We start from the raw sequence: 22,699 nt of genomic DNA, 5'->3' as shown, positions 1-22,699 counted from the left end.
TCAGAAACAAGAGTTGAAAGTTCCTTAAATTCATTTAGAAAAAATTGTAGTAATTCATTGATGTCAAAAATAAGAAATGTACTCTTACTCTTATTTTTACTTAAAGTAAATTTAAAAGCATGTACTTTTGGATACTTAAGTACCTTTAAAAGCAAGTACTTTTTTACTCTTACTGGAGTAACATGTCGACTGAGCTACTTTAACTTGTAACGGAGTAAATTTTGACCAGTAGTATTTGTACTCTTACTCAAGTACTGAGGTTGAGTACTCTGTCCATCTCTACACACACACACACACACACACACACACACACACACACACACACACACACACACACACACACACACACACACACACACACACACACACACACACACACACACACACACACACACACACACACACACACACACACACACACACCGTGCCCTGCGTTTCCTTCTGCTCCGCCACACTGTTATTAACGTGTGTGTCTGCTCTGAAGCCGTTGTGTTTGTTATTCAGAGCGTGGCCCGCTCGCCGCTCTTCTCTCCTGTGTTGCCCCCCCCCCCCCCCCCCCCCCCCCCCCACACACACACACACACACACACACACCTCCACCATTTTAGTGAGTTCATTCCCACCCGGGGTCGTAGTCCAGTTATGAAGCCTCACCCCTCCCTCCCTCTGGGCCTTTCTGCTGGGTTACCCTTGACAAACGACCAAGGACAAAGTGGCCGGCAGCAGTTGTGTCGTGTGTGTCCCCCCAGTGAGAGAAAACAGTTGTCTGACATCCACACACACACACACACACACACACACACACTCAGCCCTGCTCCTCTGAGTTACCTCCTCTTTATTCTGGTCACTCCTTTTTATCTCATCCCAACTCTAAAAGGAAAGGTGGAAAGTTTAATAAGCATGCATAGTGTGCAATAAAATGAAGTACGTGTGTGTGTGATAGTTAGTTAGTTTTTCATTAAGAAAATGAATGAAATCTGAGTGATCCAATGTCCGAAGCAGCCGCCAAATGTGTAACTAGCTGAGTTGCTGATATTGCATCATAGTGAGTGACCAACAATTCCCTCTTGTGAGTGCAGAAATCTCTCCTAGTCTTCACGACCTCGAGGCTGCGGGGGCTTAACTCCCTCCAGTGTTGCAACAGTGTTGGTTTCAGCAGGTCAGTGTGTTGCTTTCTTTCCAGGTCAGCTGGTTTGTTGCTTGTTGGCAACATTTTCTGATACAATAATTTGTGATTTGCATGTTTTGTGGGTTCAGTTTTTTTTTTTTTTGTTTAGTTTGTACCTGTGCTCCATGGTAGCCGCTCGTCCATCCCCTTATCCTGTAGCGTGGCATACTATCGCTCGGCTCTGTCGGCTATGTTCAGCCATTCATAAATATTTCATAAGGTTATCAGAAAGGTCATTCAGCCTCTGGGTCCGTGTGCTTTGTTTTTGACCGACCCGCCTGCCTAGCAGCGTCTCGGCGTTCCTGTGGGAGCAAAGTCTGTTGTTTTTTTCTTTTCTTTCTTTGGTGTCAGGATGACTTGTCTCGCGTGGCTGGCTGTCTAAAGGTGCTGCTCCCTGGTGCTCAGTGTATTGGCTCATCGCAGCTGTACGGTGGATGGTTGTTTAACTTAACATAATAGTAATACAGAATAGGATGTAGATGCTCCAGCCTGGGGTTGTGTTTTCAGACTTTAAAGGAGACATATGATGCCCCCTTTCCACAAATAAAAATAGTTCCCAGGTGTCTTAAAGACAGGTCTGTGACATGCTTTGGTCAAAATACCCCTAGGATCAAACATCACAGCTCTTTTCATCCTCTCAAAACAGTCCTGTTCAGAACGGCTGGTTTCAGTGCTACTGTCCCTTTAAATGCAAATGAACCACTGCTTGCCCCGCCCCTTCTACCGGTCCCAGGTAGGGGTGGGGTTATGCAAATTCTAAACCTAGTTACATCACTGAAAGACAACTGAGGGAACAGCTCATAAAACCAAGTGGATTTCAAACTAGGGAGCCTAAACATTACAGATTTATTTGTCAATTCTCATATTTTTGCGGCCAGAAGGCAAAACAAACACCCAGATATATGTTAAAGAGCCTTCAAAAAGTGATATTTCCATAATATGCCCCATTTAAGAAGCACCAGGGTGCATGTGTAGCTGATGCTAGTTTAAAAAGCAAAGAGTAGTGGTGCCAGATAGTGATGTGATCTAGGTTTTTTTTTTTTACAGGATGTTCCCATGACACATGACACAAACAGCCTTGTTCAGAACGGCTGGTTTCAGTGCCTGCCCCTTTAAATGCAAATGAACCACTGCTTGCCCCGCCCCTTCTACCGGCCCCAGGTAGGGGTGGGGTTATGCAAATTCTAAACCTAGTTACATCACTGAAAGACAACTGAGGGAACAGCTCATAAAACCAAGTGGATTTCAAACTAGGGAGCCTAAACATTACAGATTTATTTGTCAATTCTCATATTTTGGGGCCAGAAGGCAAAACAAACACCCAGATATATGTTAAAGAGCCTTCAAAAAGTGATATTTCCATAATATGTCCCCTTTAAACAAACTAGCCTAGTGAGTTGCTGCTGTAATCATCTCAGGATATGAATGTCCCCCATAATCCACTGATGACCCGTGCCGGCGTCTCTCTTCACTGCAGGGCACAGCGCAGATACAGCCATGGTGAACGGGGACGGGACTCATGACCACGCGGAGGAGGCGGACTCGAAGCAGGACGGGGCTGCCGAGGTGGACGGAGGGGACGAGTCCAACGAACAGGAAGTGATAGTGATCCAGGACACGGGCTTCACCGTTAAGATCCAGGCCCCCGGGACAGAACCGTTCGACCTGCAGGTGAGGACCCGACTCTCCTCAAGCACCAGTGTGTTAGCGTTCATACAGATACGGTATGTGTGGCGGCCTGGGAAAACCCGTCGGAAGTCGCGGACGTTCGATTGTGGCAAATAGCCAAAATAGGTGGAAAAGTACCGGCACTATTTCCACGATTTTGATATTTTGTGTGATTCTGGTCCTTTGAACTCCCTACTACATTATGGTGAATAAATATTTTAAGAAAACAAAACGGAAACTTACTTATTTTTATGTTTTTGTGGCGAGTAAAGCGTTTCTTTTTCAGCTGAGCCGCAGCAGCAGCGCTAGAGGAGAGGAGGTCCGTTGTTATTGTAGAGGTAACATTCAAGGACCCTCGGAAAGCAGAGAGTCCCGCAATTCAGATGCTTTTTTACAGCTCGTCTTTATCATAAACGGTTCGGAAGTTATAATATGTTGTTGATGTTTTGTAAAACATGTGCAAGTGCCGATGATGAGTTCGGTTTAGCGCCTAAACTCTGTTTAGCATTGATGCTACGTTCGGATTAGCATCGATGCTACGCTCGGTTAGCGTCTGTTCCCGTACCACGTGATTACACGCACCCTATACGGTCCCTTCTTGTCATAGAGGCACCATTCAAGGACCCTCGGAAAGCAGAAAATCACATGATTCAGATACAGTTTACAGCTCATCTCTATCATAAACGGTTCAGTTCAATGTTTTGTAAAACACTCGTCTTTAGAGGGTTAAATCAGCAACATTCTAGTTAAAGCCATTTTTCTCACTTTTCAGTTTTTTGGTCATAATAGATTAAAATGCCCATAACGTTTGATCTGAGAGGTCTATCTCAGTTATTCAAACAGTTTTGAATGGCTGAACACTTCTAGTTTATGGAAATATCAAAAAATGAAAATGTCAAAAATAATCCCACCATGTGAAGGGTTTTCCCAGGCCACCACACATATTAGGTAGACAAATATTATGCATGTTGTTGGTGAGAAACCTTCTGATGCTCCATCATGTCTTCTCTGTCCCCCCCACCTTTAGGTGTCTCCCCAGGAAATGGTGCAGGAAATCCACCAGGTGCTGATGGACCGCGAGGACACGTGTCACCGCACCTGCTTCTCCCTGCAGCTGGACGGAAACGTGCTGGACAACTTTGCTGAGCTCAAGTCCATCGAGGGCCTGCAGGAGGGCTCGCTCCTCAAAGTGGTGGAAGGTCAGACTCAGAGACCTGTTGGCAGGTTTTGTTGTTTACGTTGTTTTGGTCCAGATGGGGAAAAAGTCTTTGACTGTTACTTCACAGTTATTCAGAGGATTCATCAAACGCAAGGCACACCGAGCAGGAGGGAGGAGCCATTGAGACTTTGCACTAACCAACCCAGTTTGATATCACAGACAGAGGAAGCTGATCTTAAAGCCTCACCTCTAATACCTCCAGTGTGTGAGAGACGCAATAAAAAATCTTAGCTCTGGTCGCCCTGGTGGCTCACTGGGCAGAGTGCATTCTCCAAGTGCCTGGGTAAGGGTTAGGGTTAGCCACATGCTAGGTTTGACCCATTGAATTTAAATTGAATTTCCTTTTATTGTCATTAAGCATTGAAGCACAACGAAATGTAGGCGCATCTCCTCCTAATGATTTAAAAAGAAAAGAGACAACTCTGTCTGGTAACGTTGTGTTATTATCTCATAGCGTGGTGAATGTGCAGGTCACAACTTGTCCACCAGAGCGTTGTGGAGTTGTTGGATTGTGTATTTGATGAGTTCGATGAGGGAAACCAAGAAATCCCATAATGAGCCTCCGTATAGCGTAGCTCTGAGCAGCTCGCGGCTCTGCTCCGCTGTTCTAAAAATAGCTTGCACCGACAATTAAAGGTAACGAACCTACTGCTATGACTATAGGGATTATGGCAATAGGCCAATTTGCCAAAATGTTGAACTATCCCTTTAAAGTATTCTTGTTGCACAAACCTTTACTTATTCCTTATTCGTTAATTTGAATGGGACTGTGCATATTAATGAGTTTACAGTACAGGACTGTTGTAAATACACTGCTAATTTCCATCCGTAGTCCCCAGTTGTGAAAGAAAACATGAAACCAGTATTACAGACATAGAAACATACAGTATCACATACAAACAGCAAACTACAATAAAATAAACAGTGCTAACAAAGTAAAGCTGCTACCCAAAGTGCTAGTTTTTAAAGCGGCTGCTTATTTTTTGTGAACCAGACTTCCCTTAGTGAAGTGATGAAGTAACACAGTTCTGACTCTCATTCAACCGTTGAATATGTAATTGTTCACAAAATGCCAGAAGCTGTGTTCACCTTGTCGCTCCATAATGATGATGATAATAGTAGCATTGACTAACCAAGTGGGGTGAAAACAAACGTGCCACTAATATGAAGTAGCACAGTGATGCAGGTTCAGCCTGACGAACCTGATCAGCCGAATGTTTGAAGAGTGTTTCACCTTCATACTTTTGGATGTTGGAAGAATATTTTAATTGCAGGGAGGCGCTCAAATGATGATGGTTTTTCTGGCAAAGACGAAACTGAATGAAATCACACTCAAATCACAGAATCTGTTGTTTGACAAACCCCACGATGCCTTCTATCCCTAACCTCGATGTGTCTGTTTTTGTGCAGAGCCGTACACCGTCCGTGAGGCTCGCATCCACGTGCGTCACATCAGAGACCTGCTGAAAAGCCTGGACCCCTCGGACGCCTACAACGGAGTGGACTGCAACTCCCTCTCCTTCCTCAGCATCTTCACTGATGGAGACCTCGGAGGTACCACGTCAAGATGCTCACGTTACAGACACACACCAGATGTTGACTCAATATTTGTACAGGGAGAAACTCTGAAGCTCTGTTGTCCGTCAGGCTGTGTGTCCCTGAGGGGTTTCTCTTCTTTAAACCAACAGCGCTGAATTCACACTTGTGCTGTGTTTAAACTGCCACAGAAATATGACTTGGTACAATGTAGGAACGTTGCTCTTGTGACTCTCATATAAAAGACACGAGAACTTTTTGTTAAGATTTAAGAGAAACATATTCAAATATCTCCAGATTCATATAAAGGAGTCTGAAGTCTTCACAGTATCCTCCTCCACAGAAGTTATGTTATGTTTATTTATTTGATATGGACATCACAAATACATTAAGACTGTTCCAGTGGACAGAACAGATGCTTTGCTGGGGTGTGTTTAGCACATGTGCTAATTGTCAACACCAGTCCATAGGCGGCTATTCTAAAAGCACAGAACATATTATCAACAGTATAAGATCAAACCAAGTGCATGACACTACATCATGACAGTAGCATACTAAAAAATACAGAGCAGGAGCAGGAGATTGAGCAAACAGAAATCATGATCGTAACAGTAAAAATAGTAACAATGAAAACGTCCATATTTATACATGTGAGCATTGTTGTTTTGCTTTTAATCCTCTGTTAAACGAGTTTGTGTCAGTCTCCAGTTTCAGGTGAGTGGGTAAAGTGTTCCATAGGTTAACCCCTTTTATTGAGAAGGCAGACTGTCCAAATGATGTTGTACACTTGGGAACAATGCAGTCGCCATAGTAGGAGGCTCGTGTGTTTACTCGGCTTGAGCTACAGCGTCTTTTTATCAGTGCAGAAAACAGGGCTGATACACAGTTATGAAGACATTTAAAAACCAGTCTGATATTAACAGTAAATTATAAAGTTTTCAAATGCAAGAAGGTTGTGTTTTCTCAGGATGCGAGGAGGAGAAGTGGTAGATGAACAGCTTGAGTCCTGCTCAGCATCTGCATCTTACTATACTGATGGTGCAGTGGTATAATAACCTTGCTCCTTCCCTTCCTACGTTGTTGCAGATAGCGGCAAGAGAAAGAAGAAGGGCAACGAGCTGGAGCAGATCGACTGCACCCCGCCGGAGCACATCCTGCCCAGCAGCAAAGAGCGCCCCCTGGTGCCCCTCCAGCCACAGAACAAGGACTGGAAGGTGAGCGGCGGCAGCAACAGGCCAGACTTGGCACCACATGAAGGTGTCACATGAGGGGGGGAGGGGGGGGGGGGGGGGTGCATTCTGCCGTTTAAAACTGAAGGACAAAAATGTGGTGCTTGAAAACTACAGCTTCAGCTACAGAATAGATTTCAAAGTTCTGCTCCTGGTTTACAAATCACTGAATAGTTTAGGTCCAGAATATATGAATGACATGTTAGTAGAGTATAAACCCAGTAGAGCTCTGAGATCTACTGACTCAGGTCAGATAGTGGAGCCCAGAGTTCAGACCAGACCTGGTGAAGCAGCATTTAGCTGTTATGCTGCTCACAACTGGAACAAACTACCAGCAGAACTGAGATCAGCCCCAACTGTCAGCACTTTTAAATCCAGGTTAAAAACATTTATCTTTTCACGTGCTTATAGCTGAGAACTTAAAACTTTATCTATTTTCTTTTATTTTACTTTTATTTGCTCTTGCTTTTAACTCTGTTTTTAGTGTTTTGTTTGTTTTTACTCTTGTTTTATGCTTCTTTTTTAATGTTTTGTCTTTATGTAAAGCACATTGAGTTGCCTTGGTATGAAATGTGCTATATAAATAAAGGTGCCATGCCTGCCTTAAAATTTTATGGTTAAAAAAAACAAACAAAAACATGTTTCCTTTTGTCTGATGAGTTATAAATATCCCCCACCAGCCTATGCAGTGCCTGAAGGTCCTGACGATGAGTGGCTGGAACCCTCCGCCCGGGAACAGGAAGATGCACGGTGACCTCATGTACCTGTACATCGTGACTGCGGAGGAGCGCCACGTCAGCGTCACTGCCTCTACACGCGGCTTCTACCTCAACCAGTCAGTCCACATTTCAGCCTCGTATCTGCTCACAGCTGCACGGTGTCACCGCAGAGCAGAGGGCTCTCCGCCTTCAGTTAGCACACAAAGCATTACACATAGCCTATTATTCAATGACAATTTAAAGACAAAAAAAACACTCAAGGAAGTGAAAGAGGTGTCTCCTGTGAGTTGTGTCACAGATTCTCCAGTAGCACTTTAGTATAATAAACAATACAGTGCACAGTGCATGGAATAGCACTTTCTCTAAATGGAGGACAGTGCATTAAGTGTTGATAGAGATGCAGAGGCCTATTAGCAGTTTCAGCATCCTAATTTTGGATCCCTACTAAAGCTTAGCAGTCAAATTAATGATGTAATTGGATTACACTGGAAAGTACACTTGGGGAAGACAGGGTTGTCTCTCTCTGTTTCTAACAGCTCGGTCACAGCAGTTACACAGTTGTACTGGTGGACACACATTACACGTTTGGTTTCTTATTGTCAAAGGAATTGTGTGAATACAATACAAATGACATGCTAGCAATGAAATGAGCCTTAATTTAAATGTGCAACCAGTAATTGTGGTAGTTGCCAAAGTTTTAGCTCCTTCTTCTTTACTGATGTTTCTAAATACACATATGTAAATTGCAAAAAAATAAAAGTCAGGCCTCTACAGGAAGACAATCCAGACCTTTTTAAATTCTGGATGGTTTTTCTCATGGAACTGGACTTAATGTTGTGTTAGTGAGAGCTCTGATGGTAAATTGTGTCTGTGTATTGTCCAGATCCACTACCTACACCTTCAACCCCAAACCAGCCAACCCCAGCTTCCTGAGCCATTCTCTGGTGGAGCTGCTGAGCCAGATCAGCCCTGCCTTCAAGAAGAACTTCACTGCCCTGCAAAAGAAAAGGTGACTGAAAAGACCGAATCTTGTTTGAGTAGCTCTTGCATAGTAGAGTTTGTGCTCATCATGAAATGCATGTTTACTCAGGAGCTGGGTTTGTATTTGAACAAACACCTCTCTTCTCCTTTTTTGAAGTTCTTCTTTACGCCGTGAGAAAGCAGGTCGTCTTTTACGTCTTACGTCGTATTAAAAATAAAAGGCCATGCAAGTGAAGTCTTGTTTTCCCCTATGTTGTGTAACTGCTGCAGAGTTCAGCGACACCCCTTTGAGAGGATAGCCACGCCTTTCCAGGTGTACAGCTGGACGGCTCCGCAGGTCGACCACGCCATGGACTGCGTTCGGGCCGAGGACGCCTACACCTCCCGCCTGGGTTACGAGGAGCACATACCTGGACAGGTGGGGCACGGCTGTACAGCAGCAGCACAGCACAGCGGCAGATGAATAATAATAATGCAGCCATTTTGTCAGTGCTAATAAAGTTGTTTCTGCCGACATGTCTCCAGACCAGAGATTGGAACGAGGAGCTACAGACCACCAGAGAGCTGCCCCGCAAAAACCTGCCCGAGCGGCTGCTGAGGGAGCGCGCCATATTCAAGGTGCAGTTAATATTAAAGATGTTCAGAAAAGAGAATTGAATGTGATCCCACTATGGGTCTTAAAATTAGTGTCATCACTCAGCTATCAGACGATGTAGCCTAAAGCAGGGGTTCTCAACTAGTCTCACTCTGGGACCCACATTTTCCCATGGTCATTAAGTCGCGACCCACTTTTATAGAATTCAAACCAAGATTTTTTTTTAAAGCCTTTAAAAACTCATTTAGCTCTTTATTGAGCAAAGTGCATTTCAGGGCACATGAATGAAACTGAGGAGTTACCATGACAACTGCATGTACGGAAGTGAATAAAATAATATCAAACTATACAAAATGGAGACCAACAAAATGATATATTTGACTTCTAATGCATCTCTGCATTTAGAGCATGTTCACAAAAGTGAATAAATATCAAATTGCACAAAATAAAGACCCACAAAACAAAACAAGATTCACTGCATTCAGGCCACATTAATAAGAAACTGATATCTATCCCATCCAGAACGAGTCCGCGACCCACTTTTGGGTCCCGACCCACCAGTTGAGAACCACTGGCCTAAACCTTTCCATCACTTAGCCTAGCTAGCTAAGTTAGCAAGCTATAACGTAGCTAGCCTACTACAGTAGCTGACAGTTAGCTACGTTAGCTAAACACACTTGCGTGCACGCACACACACTGAGCTGGACGACATCCAATCAAATTCCTTCGAAACAACACTGTGTCCTGCCCCAAACATTGAATATCCTGCCCGTTTGATAACGCCCAATCAAATTTGTTTTCCTTACTCGTGTAAACTTGTGCGGAAACTCGTGGAAGGAGGCGGGACAAACAGGACAAATGGCCATTTCTCAACACCTTTAAAGATATTATGGTTCTGATTTTTTTTTTTTGCATGCATTATGCAGTAACATTATGAAATGTTTTTGTGTGGTAAAAAAAAATCCCATTTGCTGTCAATCCAAAAGTCTGATGTTATGTAGAATTAGGGAATGAAAGGGGTTTAAAAGATAATAAAATGTGGGTTTTGTTTGAATTGAATCGTTCCATCCATTCTCCCCTGCTTGTCCAGGTGACATAATCTTAGGAATGGTTGTAATATATGGTTGGGGTAATAGAAATTTGATATAAATAGCAATAAATTAATGACTTTTAAAAAACCCTGCGTAAACCCTACTGTAGCAAATGTGTAGGTGGTGTTAGATCAGACCTCTGTGTCTTTACATTGTTGCCAGAGGAACTGAAGATGAAGATGGAGATATAATGTAGTTTTTTTATGCGTCTTCCTCCTCCTGCAGGTCCACAGTGACTTTGCAGCAGCCGCCACCCGAGGAGCCATGGCGGTCATCGACGGCAACGTCATGGCCATCAACCCCGGCGAGGAAACGCGCATGCAGATGTTCATCTGGAACAACATCTTCTTCAGCCTGGGCTTCGACGTGCGGGACCACTACCGCGAGCTGGGCGGGGACGCCGCCGCCCACGCCGCGCCCACCAACGACTTGAACGGAGTGCGGGCGTACGGGGCGGTGGACGTGGAGGGGCTCTACACGCTGGGGACGGTGGTGGTGGACTACCGAGGCTACCGCGTCACCGCCCAGTCCATCATCCCGGGCATCCTGGAGCGAGAGCAGGAGCAGAGCGTCATCTACGGCTCCATCGACTTCGGGAAGACGGTCGTGTCTCACAGCAAATACCTGGAGCTGCTGGAGAAGACGAGCCGGCCACTCAAGGTCAGTGACGGCCAAAATGTCTGAGTGATCATTAACTAACTCCTGGATGATCCGGTTATTCACACTACATAACTTTGTGTTGAAGGTTAACTCGGTCGCTTTTTTGATTTCCATTGTTGTGGGAAAAAGCTGTAAACAGTTTATAGATGGGTCAATGTACAATCATTTATTGTGGATCAAACACATATAGATTGTCCTGCTGTCATGAGTACTACTACAGTTTTAGGATATGAGCTCTTTTTAAATTGAAAGTATGTAGTCAAGACATGTCAGTTTAATTATTTACATCTTAAGCATGGACTTAAGGGGTTTGAGCTGAGAGCCATAGAACAGTCAAGTTGTGCAATGACAGAAGGCAGAAAGACGGACGCATTTTTGACACTTTCAAAAATAAACAATATTGCCAGCGTCATCCCTTAAAGGGATAGTTTAACATTTTGGCAAATTCACCTATTGCCATAATCCCTATAGTCATAGCAGTAGGTTCATTACCTTTAATTATCAGTGCATGTTGTTTTGAGATCTGTGGGGCAGAGTTGTGAACTGCTCAGCGACACAATGGAGGTGAACGGTACAGGTCCCCTGTCCCTCATCAAACTCATCAAATACACAATCCAACAACTCCAAAATGCTCTGGTGGACAAGTTGTGACCTGCACATTCACCACGCTATGAGATAATAATGTATAATAGAGTTGTTTTCGAGGCTAATGCTTAGCCAGAACTACATTCCAGACATGGCTGCTAGTTCAAAGTATTTGCTTCATGTGTTGAAATGTTACATAATTATACATGATTATTTCATAGCGTGGTGAATGTGCAGGTCACAACTTCTCCACCAGACCATTTTGGAGTTGTTGGATTGTGTATTTGATGAGTTTGATGAGGGACAGGGGACCTATACATTGTGTTCGCTGAGCAGCTCACGTCTCTGCCCCGCTGATCTCAAAACAACATGTAATGAACCTACTCTTAAGACTATAGGGATTATGGCAATAGGCGAATTTGCCAAAACTATCCCTTTAAGGCCTTGAATGTCTGACTACATGAGTTTGACAGATGCCTCGACTTAGACGATGTGTGTTCAGGTCCTCTGTGTCTCCTACAAGTTAATACTGGGTGTAAACTTTAGGTCCAGAGACACAGCGTGCTGAACGAGAAGAACGACGCGGTGGAGCTGTGCTCCTCCGTCGAGTGTAAGGGCATCATCGGGAATGACGGCCGACACTACATCCTGGACCTGCTGCGTACTTTCCCCCCGGACCTCAACTTCCTGCCTGTGGACGGAGAGGACCTCCCTCTAGAGAGCCAGCACCAGGGCTTCCCCCGAAACCACCGCCACCGCCTGGCCTGCCTGCGCCAGGAGCTCATCGAGGCCTTTGTCGAGCACAGGTGGGAGTCTGAGCCGGTGTGGGCGAGGGATGTGCACGATTACCCGAGTACCCGGGTACCCGAGTAGGCAATCTGCTACTCGGTTATGAATTTATTATCCGGTTAACCTAGGATTAAAAAAACGGCACGTTAGAGCGACAGTCGAGTGTCGGATCAAACTACATCATCATGCCGTGGTTCGGCTTTTTGTAGTGTTAAACAGTTTTGGATCAAGCAACGTGATTTTCTGCTGTGTAAAAGCGTTTTTGGATCGAGCCTCGGACTTTCAAACCTTTTACAATAATCTGTGGTGGTTCCCTCGGCGTACGCCGTCGGGAGGAGACGACAGGTGTCATCAAGTCTGATAGAAAATCAGCTTTCAGTTTACAAACATTCTGAAACCTTCCCAGTTATTTCCTGAGACGATGCGACATGCAGCGCATTTATTCCCCGGCATAAAGGTGACATCTGCTCCATATGTGCATCTTAAACTCCATCTCTACTCTTATTATCCACCTGATATTTAGTCTGACGACGCCGTGTGTCAGTAATGCGACTGTCTGATGGACAGAGCGCGTTTATGCACCGGCTGCGCTCTGTCCGTGAGACATGACGTAATTTAATTTTTTATTACAGTATTCGGTTACCCGGGTACAACAAGGTTAGGGTTCTCGGTTAGAAAATTATTCGAAATGCCCATCCCTAGTGTGCGCCATCACGTTCACATGTGAGGAGTTTTTCCGTTCCTCCGTTTAATTGTCCCCTCTGTCCCCTCTCCAGATATCTCCTCTTCATGAAGATGGCAGCGTTACAGCTCATGCAACAGAAAGCGAACAAGGACAGTAAGGCTGACACGCCCGCCATCACAGAAACAGCCTCAGAAACAGCCACGGAAAACAGTGCCGACACAAACCAGGCACAGACCGCCGCATCAGATTCCCCCAAAGCACCAGAGGTTTCCACGGACAGCAGCAGCAGCAGCCAGACAGACGGCAGCACTCAGGCAGCGGCCGACGGCGAAGAGAACTCCCCGAAACCCGCCACGAACGGGCCGCTAGAGCCCGCAGCTACCCAGAACGGGGAGTGCAAGAGCCCACTGGAGGGTAAGGAGCTTGAGGAAAGTATTCCAGGATTAGCTCAGGCCAAAGAGCTGGCGGAGACCTTAGTTGCCGAAGACGGATCTGGTATTGGTACGTCCAAAAAAATACCCCCCCCGAAAAGCAAAGCCAGGACAAAACGCAGGGAGAGCTACTCTGGTGGATAACTGCATAGAAGGAAAAAAAAAAAGTAGCATTTAATCAAATAGAAGGAGTATTGAACCAAAACTGAACTGTCCTAATGCAGCTAATTTTAGAAACGTGTGTGTGTGTGTCTGTAGTATTAAAGTATCAAGCAGTGGGTCATAGTGGCTCCCATCCACCTGGCTAGCTGTCCCTGCTCCGTCCGCGCTGTGTGCAGTGGGGAGGAGCGTTGGCACCGATCGAGCCCGCTCTCCTTGTTCCAGCCTGTAATAACCTGCTGCTCTGGGATGTGATCAGTTGCAGTGTCCATAAATCCCCCAAAAAAGTGTTTGGAATGCAAAAGATAATCATTCAGTGTTTCTTTTTTTTGTGCTGCTCAGTTGATCCTGAATCAGTAATCTGCTTGTCAAACACGCCGAACTAATCAGTAGTGTTTTGAGGTGGTGGTGTGTGTTCATCCATGAGCATGTCTTATTGTTAGCTGAACCAAAACTAACAACTACAGCTGCACTCAAATCAGTGTTTTGGATACATGAAGAGATGAATGGAAGTACAAGATCAGTGATACTGTATTGTGTGATCAGGTGTGTTGGCGATAATCACACAATGTGGCATGCGGAGGTGGAGGGAACAGAAAATTGGCGCCTGTGGCTCGGTGTGTGGACAGGACACAACGTTGTCGTCTCTTCTTGCCAGTACTTAACGTTTGTGTGTGTGTGTCTCTTCCCTGCGTCCGATCCCGATCCCAAACAGATCCCAAAAGCCGCGAGGTCGTCCTCAATGCTTGCAAGGCGGTCGGCTCCATCAGCAGCACGTCGTTTGACATCCGCTTCAACCCTGACATCTTCTCCCCAGGTGAGCGTGGCAAGGATGATACCGACACATCAGCTGTGACTGTGTACAGTAAAACCAGCCTGAGGATGTGAAGTATCTCAGGCACCAAGCCCTTGTCCTTTAGATCAGGGGTTCTCAACTAGTCTCACTCTGGGCTCCACATTCTCCCATGGTCATTAAGTCGCGACCCACTTTTATAGAATTCAAACCAAGATTTTTTTTTAAAGCCTTTAAAAACTCATTTTGCTCTTTATTGAGCAAAGTGCATTTCAGAGCACATGAATGAAACTGAGGAGGACCATGACAACTGCATGTACGAAAGTGGTTAAAATAATATCAAACTGCACAAAATGGAGACCAACAAAATGATATATTTGACTTCTAATGCATCTCTGCATTCAGGGCATGTTCACAAAAGTGAATAAATATCAAATTGCAAAATAAAGACCCACAAAACAAAACAAGATTCACTGCATTCAGGCCACATTAATAAGAAACTGATATCTTTGCATTCAGAGCAAATAATAAGAAACTGAGGAGGAGCATTACAACTGCATGTGTTCACGTGTCTCGTGTGCCTTTCAAAATAAGTTATTTTTCAAAATAAAAGACATGTCCAACATCAGATGTGCATTAAATATTATTTACTTTTTACATCCAGAACGTGTCCGCGACCCACTTTTGGGTCCCGACCCACCAGTTGAGAAACACTGCTTTAGATCACTGTTGTTCCTGCTTTTTGTGGACAATTAAGGCGAAATAATGATGGTGCATGGGAAGGATTTGAAAATTTGAAAATATTCAAGTCAAACATAAAATATTTCAGCGGCCAAATACACACAAAAAAAGGAAATCAGGTGATCAGTGTTAGCTATAAATATATTTGAAATGTTAAAGGCTGATTTATGGTAAACTGACAATCAATAAAGAAAAATACAAAATAATTGGATTTACACTTTTTAGTTGAAGAGCAGCTTAGATAACTTGTCACTGTGCAATTTTCCACCTCCCATGTAACCAGCCTGAGCTCATTAGGCTCCAAATGATCTCTGGGGTGATAAATAACACTGTTCATAATGTAGGATCTAATTTAAGTGTACTGTGTGGTGTGTGTGTGTGTGGTGTTCAAACAGGAGTACGTTTCCCCGACGACAGCACAGATGACATCCAGAAGCAGAAGCAGCTCCTTAAAGATGCAGCTGCTTTCTTAGTGTCCTGTCAGATCCCATCGCTGGTCAGTAACACACATAGATTTTTTTTAAATGACCTTATTTATTTGGTAACACTTTATAATAAATACACACTATTAAGCATTAAATACGGAATTCATCATTTATAACACATGGATACTCATTTACTTTATCAACACAGTTAAAAATGTTTTATTCATCATTGATAAGCACTGTATTTATAAACTACATACTAATGAGTATTTATGTGTTATAAATGAAGAATTCAGTATTTATTAATGATGAACTAATGCTTAATAGTGTGTACTTATTAAAAAGTGTTACATTTCTTTTTTAGATGGTGTCTCTAAATGTAAAGGTGTGTGTTGTGTGAGCAGGTTAAAGACTGTCTGGACCACAGCGCGCTGCCCATGGATGGAGCCACACTGACGGAGGCCTTGCATCAGAGAGGCATCAACGTTCGCTACCTGGGCACCGTCCTGGAGTTCGTGGACAAGACCCCTGCTAAAGCCCAACTCGAGCACTTCTACGTGAGTCTGGGGGCCTGTCCCAATATGCACACTCGATCACACTCACACACTTGGCCACTTGGCGTGCGCGTTCATGGGCTTAGTGTCAGTGTGTCTCAGTGTGTCCCATTTCTCCAACGACTGAAAGTGCAGCGCGCTTGATTTGCACATTACCCACACTTATGGTAAGACCGCATCCGAGCGATATTTGGCCAAGTATAAATCCCACAATGCACCACGGTGAAGTCCGCCGTCACCGGGAGCCACAAGCCCGTTTAGGAAATGCGATAGAAAGTTAATTTCATTTTATTGAGATTAATTCAATCTCATAATTATGACTTTTTAATGTCATATTTTGTATTCATCATGCTCTGTTCATGTTTTTATTTTTTCGTTTTTCTTGTTTGTTTTATTTACTTACGGAGTTGGGCTTACACATTTATGATCTGAATCTTGCGCATAGAGACACTTTAGGAGTAGATGAGACTGTGATCCAGCAGCACTGTTTATTCAGGGTATCCGCGGATCCTTGAAAAGTCTTAAAAAGTCTTAAATTCATGTATCTAAAATTAAGGCCTTAAAAAGTATTAAACTTATTAGAAAATTCTAAGATGGTCTTAAATACAGTACTCAATGGTCTTAAATTCATGGATTAAAGTTCTCTGTCGCCACGACGGATTTCCGTCAATGGGAAAAATGAGGGGGAAAAGGCTACACGTGTTTTTTTTTTTTTTTTTTTTTAAGTATATTTTTTGGCTTTTTTCATGCTCTTATTAGATAGGACAGTTCAGAGTGTGACAGGAAATGGGAGGCAGAGAGGGGGGGAATGACACGCAGGATAGGGCCGTCCGACGCGGGACAAGTTACACATGGGGCGGGTGCTCTACCAACTGAGATAAACACCGCCCCGGCTACACGTGTTTTTGTTGTTGTTTACTAATGCTGCTCTCAACCAGGTCGGTAATTTCTCCCGCTAATCAATCAGTACGTTTACATGACACTTGAAAAAACCGAATTATTGCCTTAATCCGACTATAACTGGACAACTGAAGTGCATGTAAACACCTTAGTCCGACTGAAATCGGAGTTGAGAACTCCGATTAAGACACCCAGATGGGGGCGGTGCGTGGCGCAGTGGGTAGAGCGGCCGCCCCATGTAGAGGCTACAGTCCTCGCCGCAGGCGTCCCCGGTTCGAATCCCGCGTCGGGCAGACCTTTCCTGCGTGTCATTCCCCTTCTCTCTGCCTCCCCATTTCCTGTCTATCTCTACTGTCATCACTATCAAAATAAAGGCAAAAAGCCGAAAAAATATACTTAAAAAAAAAAAAAAAAAAAAAAAAAAAAAGACACCCAGATGATGCGATTGGAATTCGATTTTCTCCGTCATGTAAACACCTTAGTCGGAGTATAACTGGACAATGCGTGTGTGCATGCTCCACAACAGTAAGAGACGGCACCAAGTGGAGCAGAGAAGCCGCCCGAATCCGGCAAAGTAAAGAAAAAAAACCCAACATCAGCGCTGATTCAATGCATTTCACACAGCGCGACCAGCAAGAGTGTTTTATTTAAAAAAAAAAGAGAGAGAGAGAGAGAGAGAGAGAGAAAGGAAGCCCGTACCCTATTCTCAGCGTGAATCCGGCCCAGACTGGCGCGTCTGGTCGGGCCCACCCCCCCACCTCCACCTCATAGCAGAAGAAACGGGTCCTTGAATGGCTGGTCCAGACCCCTAGATTTAAAATATGACATTTGTTTTTGCCATCCACTGAGTTCAGTTTAAAGCAGAAGTAAGCAATATTTTTGTGTTAAAGGCCCCATGCTGTGCACTTTTCTCTGGGTTTATTTACCTGCTGATATCCCTAACAAGATGTATCATTGGTTTTGAGTACCTGTGATCTGCTTAATATCGTTTCTACTGCCCCTTTCTGTTGCCTCTTTCTGGAGCTCTAGCAGGCACAGGTCATTTGGCCAATCAGAAGAGAGAATGAGAACCTCTCCTCTGATTGGCTCACTGTTTTTGAGTGGTGTGTGGTCGGGCCAATCACAGGCAAGTAACTGAAACCTAAGCTGCATTCATAAAAATTGAAAAAAAAACAACTGGTCACGGTGGGCGGAGTTACCTTGTGTGTGACATCACAGAAAGGAGGAAGTGCTATCTGCTCGTCTTAAAGAGACAGTTCCTACAAATGGGCGGTGTGTGTTTCTCCGTTTATGACCAGTTTGATGCATGGGACAGTATATACGTGGCCCAGAGACCTCCCCAAGCACCAAAAAATAACCAAAATCACATTTTTCATGCCATGGGGCCTTTAATATAAGTCTTAAATAGTTCTATCTTCCGACAGCAATCACTTACATAGAGTGTTTGGACCGAAACACGGGTCTGTCAGTCCCTCTGCTCTGCTCTGAGCCGAGGAGAAAACTTTTCTCGTATCCTACAGTTTTTATCCAATGAGGAGAGAGAACGGCATGAAAGGGCTGTGTATGCAGCCAAGGGATGCGCCTGAATGTGGTGACGTAGGGACGAGGACCAATAGATCCATGACGAGGGCGGGGGCTGCTAACTCCATCTGCTGACAAGAAGTTATGGTGCGTTCAAGGCAGCCCGTAACTCGTGTTTTTCCGACCTGTGAAGTCGTACCAGTTCGATCTGGTACGAGTTCACGGGTCAGAAAAACACGAGTGGCCGTTATAGTGACTTTCACAGGTAAAACAGGTCGGAGAAACGCGAGTTGCGGGTTGCCTGGAACGCTACAAAGTCGTAAGTCGTGACTTGAAGCTGTAATTTACGGTTTCAAAAGCCTGCCTGGAACGCAGCATTAGCCAAAACGACCAGATCGCTTACTTCTGCTTTAAGTTTCATTCACTCCAGCCATTCTTGCCTTGTTGCCTTACAATGATAGGAACCTCAGTCAGTACTCAATGTGCTTTTTAAAAATTTTTTTTATCTGAAACAAATGATCCCTTCATGTTCTTCTCAGAGTACATTTATGTGTTAAAATCACAACATTTTGGTGACTTTTTCACCCCTTCTGAGTTTGCAGGTATACAGTATGCATCTTCAGGTATACAGGTGCATCTCAATAAATTAGAATATATATATATATATATATATATATATATATATATATATATATATATATTAATTCTAATAATTTACTGAGATGCACCAGAATAACACAGAAAACTCTATTTCCAGTAGTTCAAGTCAAAAAGCCCCCACCAAGTATTGAGAGCATATAGATGGACAAACTTATCAGAAACATTCTACAGTCTACATTTATTCTAATTCATTGAGATGCACCTGTATGCCCTCCTACAGCCTTCTGGTACTCATTTCAATACTTAGAACTGCTCATTTTTCCATTGTCCTTGAGTAAAAGTTGTGTGAGTGATTTCAGTGTCAGTCACGCGCAGACTCCTTCCTTTCTTCCTTGGTGCTTTTTCTAGTTTTGTATTGATTATCAGCTTGTTTATTAATAACAGACAATAAGTAAACTTGACTGATTGTCAATGAGGTTGTACAGTGGGATCCCCAACCATAGCTTAAATATTTATAGGATTTTTTAAATTATTTTTTCGGTCTTAAAGGAGCATTATCGCAAATACAGCAGTAATAGCATAAAATAAGCTGACATATGCAAAAGATGGGTCGGGGGGAGCCATAACTAAATTTACAAAAAAAATCGCCAACAGTATAGTGTCCGTGGGGCAAATGCAGCATTTGTCTTTGTTATGATCCAAGCTGGCCCGGCGCTTGCTGCGTTAAAATGCACTCGGAACTCGCAAATCCGACCTCCGAACCGGACAAATATGCAACAGTAAGTAATGTAGCAGTGTTAGGCTGCTCACAGTCACTGAATCGCTGGTAGAACACTTTGTCTCCACGTCCCTGTGTCTTTCTTCAGCTGTCCTCTAGTGTTATTAAGGAGGAGGACGTTTCAGTTGTTGTTGTCGTGTTTGTGGTTGTGCGCGACGTAGAGCTGCCGCTTCCACTAGCGAGTTTTCTTTTTCCCGCGATTGCACGTTCATTCGGCCTGGTGAGGGAGGAGGAGGGGGGAGGGGGGGGACTAAACGAGGCTGCTCTCTCTCTCTGACAGCTGCCCACTTGTTTATATCTGATAAGCTCCGCCTGGCTCCATCTAGTGGCCGAATTTTGCGATAATACTCCTTTAAATTTAATTCAAGGTGGCATTAAAAAGTCTTAAATTTGACTTGCTGAAACCTGGTCTAGTATAGATGCTGGTGTTGATGTATAATTAATTCAAATATCATGACAAGGAGAGTTTGAAGGTGATCCGTGAGGAGGTAATCTACTGATTACCTTGTTTTAACCAATCAATGATAGGCCTCCTGAGGTGTGTGTATATTAACCTACACCTGAAATACACAGCATCATAAAATATGTATGCACTTAAACTTTTATATGAAATAACAGGGTATCCGCGGGGTCTTAAAAAGTCTAAAATTTGAAAATCTAAATTTTAGGCCTTAAAATGTCTTAAATTTGTTGAATTATTGTGTTCAAGTCTTCAAATAATTTTAGACAGGTCTTAAATTTTCTTATGCCCACCATGGGCGAGCATTTCACTCGCATTTGCCCCTAAAACGATTGGTCAAAAACTACAAATCCCACAATTCTCTGCTCTCTACAATAACAGCAGTTAGTGTAAGTAAGGGAGAGTGGAGCTGTAGGTGAAAAGAGGAAACAACGTCACGTCTGGTCCTGTTCTATGTTGTTCGTTCACACCGTCACCGTTTATTCGTTACATCCGCGGTGTAAAAGGCCGTGACGCAAAGACGCGATTAGGCGCGAGACGCGATTAGGCGCGAGACGCGGTATACGCGACTTTTTTTTTTTTGCGACGCTACACGCGATTCTTTTATGGCGACGGGACCTTCGCGTCTTCGTCCTTTTCATCGTGTTAAAACACGAGGAACGCTTTTTTTTCGCTCGAGCTTTTACGCGCAACCAAACGCGAGATACGCGAGAAATGCGATTTATCGCTCGTTTTGACTCGTGACCATTTTGCGTAAATTCGCGTCTTCACGAGCCCGCCCATTTTCACTACGACAACAACATTTCTGCTCTCACCAACCATGGTTGAGGTCACAACGCTGCGCTGTAGCTGCTCTGGAAGTCCGAGACTCGTCTGAGGCCAAACGCTGATGAGCTACAGAGACTTTATGTCAAAGAGGAGCAGTGCGTCGCTGTGTCGGACTGTTTGTTTGGATTTAATGAAGAAGCTGCACAGAGTCAGGTGAGCAGAAGCTGCCCCCCCCTCACCGTGGAGCCGCTGCTGGAACTAGATCATTCATTACGGGGACGGGGACGCAGTATTCGGCACAGCAGTTTTTGGACCTGCCGAGATTTGCATCCCCTGGCTGTTTTAGCCAATTACACTAGGCTACTTGCTACATGTATGAAATGCATGTTCATATGTATAAACACCTAAACCGTACAATGTGCGTAACCCCAGCAGAGCAGGCACTTCTCGGCATGTGTTGAAAAGTGCCTGCTTGCCGAGATCTGCATGTCGCTCGTGGAATAAAAAACAGCTGTGCCGAATACTGCATCCCCCATGTGTTTCACTGCAGATACCTGGTGGTCAAATGGGGTTATGCACGTTGTATTTAGGGGTGTTATGAACATGAATTGCGTAGCAGTGTATTTGGCTAAAACAGCCAGGGGATGCAAATCTTGGCAGGTCCAAAAACTGCTGTGCCGAATACTGCATCCCCGTCCCCGTAATGAATGATCCAGTTCCACATTTGTTGTGCGGCGTGCAGATCTCGGCAAGCAGGCACTTCTCGGCAACCGGCCGGTGCCTCAGCTCGGTGTCCTCCCGTATTTTACCCGGGTCGCTACCGGAGCTTGATATGGAAAAAAAACCAAACGCCAGGCGCACGTCGCTGTGGAACAAAGTTGACGGGAGAATGTGCGCAGCCCTAAGCAAACTCTGACCCGTGCGTACGCATGGTTTGGAGGAAAAGGGGAATTGAACTGAAGCCAGACTCAGGAAATGTAAGTGAGAAGAACGATTATGTTTTTATTATCGGCCGTCACACATTTAATTTCAACCCGTATGCGTTAGATTCATGTTGCCACGGTGATTTAATTCAACAGCGTTATGTTGCATCGGACTGGTGTTTAAGAAACATCTTCTTAGAATCTAACTTAAAATTCAAAATCTAAATTCCTTCTCTATATTTAATCACCACCATCTCTCCGTCATATTGTCCACTCCCAGAGCGCAGGAGGAGGAGAGGACGGCGCGGCTGCATGGGATAAAGCATCCGGTCCTATCGAGAGTCAATTAAATATCAAAGACTGGGAAGAAGCCACTAATCACAATCGTTACGCTCTGTTTTCTTGTTATCAGTCCTACTTAATGCTGTTCATCACAAAAACCGAGAGAAAACCGGCATAAAGAAAAGCGTCATGTTCGTTAATTCTTCAGAATATATTTCAGGATGGAGGAAACCACTTACTGACTCAACATTTTTTATCGATCAGTCTAATTACTGTAAATATATAAATACAGTGGTGAGCCCCGTGCGTAATGCTGCACCACGGCACCGCTGGAGGAGAGGGAGAGGGTCTTCAGGGACCAACGACGGCCTGGCCCATGATGGTGACTGGTTCATAACTTGTTTCAGATTCACTAGAACTGTTGTCATTATTGTAACCA

The 22,699-nt window shown here is 44.3% G+C and overlaps 1 protein-coding gene across 1 annotated transcript in view; it reads left to right on the top strand.

Moving 5' to 3' along the window:
• Positions 1-22,699, top strand: part of cluha (clustered mitochondria (cluA/CLU1) homolog a) — a 38,580-nt gene that overhangs the window by 5,441 nt on the left and 10,440 nt on the right. Inside the window, exons 2-15 of the mRNA XM_083984495.1 lie at positions 2,646-2,839; positions 3,864-4,035; positions 5,466-5,609; positions 6,678-6,805; positions 7,501-7,655; positions 8,423-8,548; positions 8,791-8,938; positions 9,046-9,138; positions 10,432-10,866; positions 11,998-12,257; positions 13,017-13,426; positions 14,231-14,332; positions 15,445-15,545; positions 15,879-16,031. Of these exons, the coding sequence (XP_083840621.1) occupies positions 2,646-2,839; positions 3,864-4,035; positions 5,466-5,609; positions 6,678-6,805; positions 7,501-7,655; positions 8,423-8,548; positions 8,791-8,938; positions 9,046-9,138; positions 10,432-10,866; positions 11,998-12,257; positions 13,017-13,426; positions 14,231-14,332; positions 15,445-15,545; positions 15,879-16,031 (2,621 nt within the window). The remainder of the gene's footprint in view (positions 1-2,645; positions 2,840-3,863; positions 4,036-5,465; positions 5,610-6,677; positions 6,806-7,500; positions 7,656-8,422; positions 8,549-8,790; positions 8,939-9,045; positions 9,139-10,431; positions 10,867-11,997; positions 12,258-13,016; positions 13,427-14,230; positions 14,333-15,444; positions 15,546-15,878; positions 16,032-22,699) is intronic.

The sequence above is a fragment of the Trachurus trachurus genome, assembly GCF_905171665.1.
Source record: "Trachurus trachurus genome assembly, chromosome: 13".
Lineage (NCBI taxonomy): Eukaryota > Metazoa > Chordata > Actinopteri > Carangiformes > Carangidae > Trachurus > Trachurus trachurus.
This window is presented reverse-complemented; position numbering and strand designations above follow the sequence as displayed.